This window comes from Solea senegalensis, linkage group LG8 (assembly GCF_019176455.1).
Source record: "Solea senegalensis isolate Sse05_10M linkage group LG8, IFAPA_SoseM_1, whole genome shotgun sequence".
In the NCBI taxonomy this organism is placed as follows: domain Eukaryota; kingdom Metazoa; phylum Chordata; class Actinopteri; order Pleuronectiformes; family Soleidae; genus Solea; species Solea senegalensis.
The window spans coordinates 9,180,287-9,189,642 of NC_058028.1; the positions used below are offsets into that span (position 1 = coordinate 9,180,287).

The window sequence follows — 9,356 nt, forward strand, 5'->3', positions numbered from 1 at the left end:
TTTAGACAAATGCAGATTGGGGATAAGGTTAACTTGACTCTCTAAATGAACCGTGAGTGTCATAGTAAATGGTTGTTTGTCTCTTTAAGGATCCTGCGACGGACTTGTGGAACAATTTGGCAACACTTCAATGTATTTTGACTTTTTCCCATTCCCCATTTCCAGTTGAAACTCACAAAGAACGGCTTTCATATTGTTTCTTATGTCTTTCTCTCACAGATTCAAATGTGTAGCAGTCTCAGCACTCACATTACTTTTACAACATCATTTTCTGGCAGGTCATTCATCGTACCAACACATTAAAGTCAGTTGCTTAACGCCGTACAATAAAAAAAGATCTGTGGTGCTCACAAGCTGATAAACCCACTGTAACTTTCTGGCAGGGAGTGATGATGATTTTCAAACCTTCCTATTTCTAAATGGTTATTATAAAATAAACACTGAGCAGAGCAGAGCAGAGCACAGGTGTGTGATTATCCACAGAAAGGTCAGGTCATTCAGAGCACATGTGAACATTGAGAGCATGAGTCAGAGCCTGGAAGCCAGTGCACACGTCATTACCTTTATGACCACAGCGAGTCCACTGGAGGTTTCAGCTGAGCGGCTGACAGCAAGTTCAGGCCACTGGACCAAGAACTAACATTGAAACCACAGCTCTCCTTCCATCCTGGCAGTTCAGCCAGCAGCTGAACACATGGTCTTTCCATCGACACCATGTTTAACTCTTCATGAACTACAATTTCAGAAGACTTGCCAAAACTGGACTGCATCTGTGAAATGATCTCACTTTGCTTAAATAGTGGAGTTTTGTGTCTAATTGTGAGCAGAAGGTCGTGGATTCCGTTCTAAATCTTGCTGAATAAAAGCCAGTAGAGAGTGACTTTCCATCTGCTCTGTAAAACTATAGGGTGTGCAAGCTTCACCCCCCAAAAAAATATCTGAACCTGTTTGTTTTGGTTGCAATTTCTCTGCCATTTTACTGTGACTCACACACTGGCTAACTCCTCGCTGTCGTCTCTGCTTCAGTGGTCGATCAGACAGACAGGCAGGGTGCACGAACACAGGCAGGTCATCTTTGTTTTCAAAATCACAATGTGAGAAACTTAATTATGTGAAAACGCAATTAGCATATTGCAAAGACTGCAAAATCTAATCTTTTAATTGTTTTTGTTTGTTCTGTGTCCCACGGCAAGTTAAAAGTGCAAATGTTTGATTCTCATCGTCGCTTTAATGGTTACATTTTGTGCTGCATCTTATTTTAAATCTACAACACAGTTAATCTTGCAGAATACTTTATTCATTGATGCCGTCAGGACATCAAATAAATAATTCAAATAAGACAGTGTTTGAGTGTGTGAGTGTAAACTAAGCTTTTCTTGATAGAATTAGGTGAATTGCTTGTGTGCAAAGGTCAACCAGGACAACGTTCATCAAGCATGGAGTAACCTAACTATATTGTCATGTTTTATATTATATGAGAGTATAGTATTTTTTTTTCAAGCAGAGCAAACCGATGTCAACTTTGTCCTACTTTCCACATTGCACTTTCTTTGGAGCAGCATTTCTGATGACATCACTGTCTCCTGAATTAAGAGTTAAAAATAGAGTGAGCTGAGAGTTGTATGGCTGTGGGTCGTTGGCCCGGCTCCCCCCCAATTACCACACCGCTGAGTTACCGGTGGGCGCCGGAAAATGATCTCAGAGAGCCTGAGCTCAGACGGCTGTTGTGTGATTGCGCGCGTCAGCTTGGATTTGTGTAATAATGGCCTCGACTTCAGCGTGCCATTATTCATTTGTGCTCCCATATTTTCTATTGTCTTTAAATGCTGTCAAGAAGTTGGCCGTCCTCTGTGCTACTCTCCACTCTCTGCATTGTTTTTCTACAGCATGACACAATCTTCCGTCATCAATTATCTAATGTGGATTTGACACAACATTAAACACCACTCAGTATAAGTAATGCAACAGCACCACAAACAGCATCCACAGAAAGAGAAGCTTTATAGAAACTCTCCTAATACAGGATTTATTTCAGGACGGTTGGATTTCACAGCATGTAAGATGGACTCAGTGGAATCTTGGCTGCCAGTGAGGACACAAACAAAAGCAGATTTTAGCCACTTCACAAAGGGGCTAATCTAATAATACTACACCAGTACATGTCTATTACATGTTTGCCACTTTATCTTGATGTTAGACTGCATTTGCAGCCTGAAACTGAAGTTTGTAAACCACTTACTTTTCTACGCCAAACAGAAAATCATGTTTTTAGCTCTCTGAGACATGAGAGCTGCTGGTTTAACTGTAAGTTTTTGTACCTGAGATAAAGACAATTGAAGAATTTAAAACACCGACGTGACAAAATAACATATTTGAATTATCTCTTGTATTATTTAATATGACATTTACACTTTATGCTGAATTCCCTCTTCGCCGGTCACTGCCCAGAATCCCACTGGTGGTTGTTCAGCTGGGATTCAGAGCAGAGCTGTTAATTCTGCCCGGCAACACATATTTAGATTACACGTCCACTTACCAACTTCTGCTCTGGGACAATGAAGAATTTCACAGTACAGTGTATTTTTGAGAAAGATGAAAAAAAAGCTAATATTAAGACTTTTTTTATCATTATTATTATTATTGTGCAGAAGTTTTAGGTAGTGATTAATCATAAGAAGGAAACTTTTATTTTTAGTCCTCTTGCTGCAGGTTTTATTGACTGGTATAATTCTCTCCTAAGGGGAAGAAGCTGACAAATGAACAGGAGTAGTAAATACTCATAATACACAGTAAATAAGCTGCAGCAAATGTGCTCTTTGTCTTCATTATATTTTTTTTGGGTGCAAGAAAAAGATGAATTCAAAGAGGGCATCAGAAACAGAAGTGAGGAGCTTTTTCATCTTTTGTTTACCGCCTCCTTATTTTCCTTTCCAGTTCACCCATCAAAGCAGAACCGCCAGACGTGTGTGAGGAAGAGCCTCATCTGCGCCTTCGCCATGGCATTCATCATCAGCGTCATGCTCATCGCAGCCAATCAGATGCTGCGGAACGGCATGGAGTAGCCGCGCTCACTGTGCGGGGGACGAGCCGGCCTGCATGTGCATGCCAGTGGGTGAGGTCACGGCCCCCGGCCGATGGGAGAGGAACTGCGAGGAGTGATGCTCAAAAAAACAAAAAATCATCATCAACAAAACGCCCCATTTCAAAAAAATGTTACTTCTGTTCTTTTTCAAAGCGACACCTCGCCACCTGACGTCCAATGAAACTGTGAAGCCAGCATGAGGAGTCATGCAGGACTCCTCCCACTTTACTCTGACAGGGACACTCAAGGGCTGACATCACACGTAATACTGTCGTCTCCGTTTCCCTGATGCAATAAAAAGAAATGTTTAGAAAAAAGAAAATGACACTGAGTGCAGTAGTTCAGAGCTGCCTGCTTTTTCAGCAACATGTGACGTGCGAGCGTGCACATCTGTCGGCCACCGGGAGTCTGACGAGCTGCAGTCGCAGCCAACAGTTGCCCTCTCATTAGATAGTCTGTGGAAAGATGACGGCAGAGCTCGCTGCCACTCAAGCAGAGGGATCTGTAAGCATCAGGCCGCAGCTCCCGGCTCTCCTGCGGTGCTACGATACTTCATCTCGCTCAACTTTCTATTTTCAACCCCTGCGTGTGTGTGGGCTGCTGTGAGCTGCTGGCATCAGTTCATCAGGCTGACAAAGCGAGCAGTGGAGAGAGTATAATGTTAAAAGTTAACTCCAGGCTTGTAGCACTGTCGGTGAACACTTCAAAATACAAATAAGAGATTTCTGGGTTTCATTAAAGAGGGGAGATCCACTCTCTAATGCTCTCACTGTTAAATATCCTCGGCAGGATTTAATGTCTGTGCTGATTGAATGCAACGTTCCAGTCCGTCAACTTTCCTTCAGTCTGTCTTGAGAAAGAAGTTTTTCAGTTTTGTTAAACCTGCTCTAAAATCAAAACCAAACAATTCATCGATTCTCATGTAAAATTCTTTTTCACCTGAAAATACAACAGAAAATTGTGAAATTTAATGATTTCTTGATTGAATGATTACATTACATATATGTATATACAGTATATGTGTATACACACACACACACACACACATATATATATGCCACCACCAGCAGAGGACTTTTAACAGTGAATGTGTCTCAGGGTGTTACTTTAAATCACCATAAATAAAGTTAAAAAATTATAACATAGTGTTATGGAAAAACTTGGGTCTTTTTACATTTGTTTGTCTTTATAACATGTGATTTGTTTTAAATGAATATTTCCCCCCATGTGTTCATAATCTCTTGTGAGCTTTTACTGAAATTGTGAATTTAATTGATCATTTTAATTGTTATCTTTATCACTTTTTACCTCAGCAGGGAGAAAAAACAACTTTTTCTCTTGTTTCAGTTGGTTCCTGGTTTTCATCATCTTCTATGGAAGTGAACATAGAGTTGGGGCGAGGCTCCAGGTTATTATTGCTGATATTTAATAAAGAGATGATAGTCTGTCTTTATATAAGTAACCTGTGTTTTTCGCTGAAGTTACTTTTCCTTTCCTGTTGTGCGAGAGAAATCGACGTCTGAATAATTCTGTGCAGATGTGTGAAGGTGTGCAGACTTTCCCGCAGCACTGAATGATGTCACAGGTCACAGGTCAGCTCTGAACTCCTGCACTGACTCTCATCTCCACATGTGGATTTTGGAAAACACCCATGTTATCAAGTGCATGCAAATCAAGTCAGTGTCTTCTGTAAATACTGTAACCCGCGTCTGAAGTGTCTCCAGTGTCTCCAGTGTCTCCGGTGTTCAGTGTCTCCGTGTGTGCATGTCTGTCACTGTTGGTGCTCTCTGCTCACTCGGGTTCAGAGGTGGGGGAGGGAGCACATGCCAGGCAGGTGCAGGCAGGTGCAGGCAGTCCCCGAGGCCCCCTTTTCTGCTTCCTCTCAGCCCTCTTTGCCAAAGCCATAGAACTCCACAGAGGTGATGAACCAAGACAATACGACAAAGAACGCTTTTTTTCCCTCCTCCTGTTCCCACACAGACACACAAGATCAAACGGGCATTTTGTTTCGGTGGAAACTCGTCTGTCATGTTGGATCTGAGTCCTGTTCTTGTTTGTGCACTGAAGCTGTCATCCACTCCAGTGAGAGGACTGAAGGATTGTGCAACAGTGCCATCTAGAGGTGCAGAGAGATGACATTGTCCCATGCCCTTGGCACCCTGACAGTGTGTGTGTGTGTGTGTGTGTGGCCGAAGTTTCACAGCGTTACATTCATAATGTCTGGAAGTTGTTGATATAAAATGGGTGATTTTATGTCAGATGTTTTATGTCAAATGTATAGTTTGGTCTACCCACACTCGCACTTGTATGCGGACACATATTTAACCATATTTATAGGATAAGGATTTCTCGCCTGTGGCAGAAAAAAAAAACCTGTCAAAGGTTTCACTCACAGATGATTTATCAAAGTCATATTTTGGAGACGGATTAAAAAGCAATTTGTGCAAAAAGAATCTTTTAGGAAACACTGGTTTACTTTAGTTTTTTAAGTCAGTGGTTAGGATTGTCGGTCTTGCAGTATTGGTGGAATTTTGCCACCACATTCACACACTTTGATTTGTTCTTTGAGAAGAACCTTGTTTTTTTTTTTAAAAAGAATTTGTGTTTTTCTTTCAAGGATTGAGTTCCAGGTGCAGTGTGATCAAACCTGCAGGACAATAAACCTTTATTTTTAAGGGGGAAGCGCACAGTGTCTCTTCAGCATCACAGCTGTTGGATCCCACTTTGTTTGTTTGTTATATAACTTTGTATAAAGCTAATAAGCATATCTATTAGACAAGCACATACTACACTTACTTTGCATGTGCAATATTTAAACGTGTAGACTAGAGAAAGACTTTGAGTTGTACTATTTATTAGAGGCGTAATAATTATTAAATTGTAAATATGGAAATCTGTAAAGTATAATAAGCATTGATGCAATAAAGTGTTTTTTTTTACTTGTTTCACTTTTATTTTTCTCTGAAGGGAAGTGATGTCTTTCTCTGTGATGAAGGTCAAACGAGATCAGGATTTTATTTATTAATAATCCCCCAAGTATGTAGCCTACGCTAACTGGAATGTAACACAACCACAATAAAAACCCAGAGAATAACTGCACATCAGGTAACATGAAAAACAAGTGTTTGGTAAACAATATCTCTGATATTCAGCGAGGACACTTCTGAAATATTGACAATTGTAAATAGAGTGTTACGATCACAAAGCTGTGAAACATGAGTTAGAGTCACTGTTCTGCTTTGTTTCCCTGTTTCACTTTGCCACCTACAGGGGGCGCTGCTGCATTTGGATTACATATACATTTCTTTATTAAAGACATTTTGTGTAAACACTTACAGGGATTTAATGGTTTAAAACAGAGGTCTCAAACTCGCAGCCTGCGGACCACATGCAGCCCCCCCAATGAATTTCATATCAAGTTATGAGTGATTTTTTTTCTCTGTTTCATTCATTTTGCATCATAAATATATTTATATCAGGAACTCTTTATCGTTCCATATCAAAACAAACACTTTATCTTTAAAATGATGTTTTCCCACTTGTCCGGCCCTCTATTGACCAAACTCAGGCTTTTGGGTTTCAAATAATAATGTTTTCAGTTCTTTTGTGTTTTCTTGTATTTTTTAATCAAAGTGTGTCGAGTCACTGGAACCACGAGAAACAGGAGCTCTACTCTATCCTGGGATTAGAAGACAGGAAGTAGAGATGAAGAGGATTCCCAGAGGATTTAAATCAACAGCAAAATGTGTCCACACTGAGGCTTAATGAGGGAATGAGTGGCAGGTGAGAGAGTGAGTGTGTGTGTGTGTGTGTGTGTGTGTGTGTGTGTGTGGGGAGGAGCATGTTCATGTGTCAGGCTGAAGGTCTTAAACTGAAGCAAATGTGCTGGTAAGTTATTTCATGTACATTTTTAAACCTAGTCAATGTCATGACAACTGTTCCTTGACTTAATGTCTTGGATAATCTCAACAGCAATGTTTCTGTTGCTCTATTTTCTTTTTTAATATCAGAGTTAATAAATTATGAATTTCATTTAAAAACTAACATTTAAATGGGCATTTTAAGTAATTAAAAATGACGTATTATTGATTGATTGACTCGTGCAATGAAAGTTTCTCCACACTTGACTTTAAGTGTTGCCTTTGATCGCTGTGTATATATATATATATATATATATATATATATTTTTCTTTCACTCCTCAAGGTCCAAGCACGTTTTTTTATGTTTCTTTTTTTACGAGCACTCTAAAGCGTAACGCGCATAACTTTGATGAATAAAAAGCCCTCTTGTGGAAGGATATATTGGTCAATCAATGAGGCAGGAGATGCAGCTGTAGGTCATGAGAGACACTCTGACAGTTAAAGTGACATGACTTTGGATGTCTGTCTGTCTGTCTGTCTGTCTGTCTGTCTGTCTGTCTGTCTGTCAGGACCCAGAGACACGTCCTTGGACAAAGTCGTCTGCAGACTTGGCACATTTCTTTCAAACGTACGCACACACTGTAGTGAAGTCAGTGTGATGTGAGCTTCCACCGTCACAGACTCACTTTGGTTTGTTAGGCTGTGAACACTTCATCAAACTCCACTGTCATTTCTACAGATGTTTCTAACTTTGTAAACAAAAAATACAAGCAAACAACCCTCACAAGAAACCACATATTCCAGCGTTGTCAAGGTAACGTAGCACAGAACATATTATGGTGATGTCCCATTCCCATCAAGTGAGTGAGGGTTCATGGCTTGAGGGTGTAGGTGTCAAGATTTAGTTTTAATTCATTCAGTTTTAATATTGCCTACATTTGAATCTATTATTACCACAAGAGGGCAGCGTGAGGCCCTGACCAGGAAAACTAAACAAAATCAACTTCTACAGTAAAATAATGGAGTTTAGACATATTTAAGGTAAATTAGAGCTCAGTATTACAATGATCTACCATGTGTACATAGCAATATTAGGTGTGAGTTGTCAAGCTGCTGTTAAACTGTAACATGTTCATTTTAAAGTCCAGATTCTGTTTATTGTCATATCCATGTTTCTGTTTTACAGATGATGGGAAATCTTCTTCAGACAACAGCAGCAGTGACAGACTCTCACTCTCTGACCTGCAGGTAATCAAACATACCTGCAGATGATCACATGATCATTTTAGTGGTTCTGCTACGGAGCTGCTGAAGACACAATCTAAGGCAGTTTAAGCCATTTTAAAGAAACAGTTTGATGGGATTTTCAAATGGTTCACGGTAGAGCTGAAACAATTAATCGATTATTAATCGATTACATAATTAATCAACAACTATTTTGATAATCAATAATCGTTTTTAAGCTTTTTTCATGATCAAAACTTTTTGATCAAAAGATTTCCGATTGTTTAAGCTTCTTAAATGTGAATGTTTTCTTCATTTCTTTGCTCTGGATAACACAGAAATCATTAAAAGTTAATCATTATGAAAAATTTTTTTAGTTGCAGCTCTAGTTCACAGTAAGAAATTAACAAAACCAAATATTTCCTGTCATTTTAAACTGAGTATAATTTGTAATTAAGTAAAAATACCTTTTATATTTAATGTAAAAAGCTATTTTTTTGTCCCTAAATGATCCACCATATCAGTTGAACTTAATTTAATTCGATCAGACTCTTCATGGTGTCATTTAAACTTAACAAACTATGTATTAATTAGGGCTGAAACAATGACTCGATTTATTGATTATTAATTGATTACTAACTTAATCAAGTGTTTCTTTTTCTTTAAAGAATTAAGATACGTTTTTGGATTTTTCAGCTTCTTAAATGTGAATATTTTGTGGTTTCTTTGCTTCATATAAGATAAAAAGCTTAATAATTTTGGTTTGTGGACAAAACAAGACATTTGAGAACATCATTTCCAGGTTTGAAAAGAACTAATCAGCTGAAAATAATTGACAGATTCATCAATTATTTAAGCAATCATTAGTTGCAGCATTAATATTTATCCTATTCCATGGCTCCAGCATCAGTGTTAACATGCAGCCTCTGTCCTCCAGAGCCACACCACCCTCTCTGACTCTCCTGCTAAAAACAGGCCCTTGTGCTCCCAGCAGGCTCCTCCCGTTTCATTTACATCTTAAGCATTTCGCCGATGCCTCATCCTGAGCATCGTAGTGGGAGGAAACAGCAGGAGCCCAGCGTCTGCCTCAAGGACACGTTTGCAGAGGACGCACAGCTGCTGCAGAACCAAATCCATAGCTTTACATTTATTTTTAACGTCTGGCTGCCACGGGCGGTGCTGTATGATA

At 39.4% G+C, this 9,356-nt stretch overlaps 1 protein-coding gene across 2 annotated transcripts in view; it reads left to right on the forward strand.

The window, feature by feature from the left end:
- Nucleotides 1-3,376, forward strand: part of caln1 (calneuron 1) — a 53,474-nt gene extending 50,098 nt beyond the window's left edge. For both annotated transcript variants that reach the window (XM_044031405.1, XM_044031404.1), the window contains exon 6: nt 2,935-3,376. In XM_044031405.1, the coding sequence (XP_043887340.1) occupies nt 2,935-3,062 (128 nt within the window). In that variant the 3' untranslated portion in view covers nt 3,063-3,376. The remainder of the gene's footprint in view (nt 1-2,934) is intronic.
- The last annotated feature ends 5,980 nt before the right edge of the window (nt 3,377-9,356 follow it).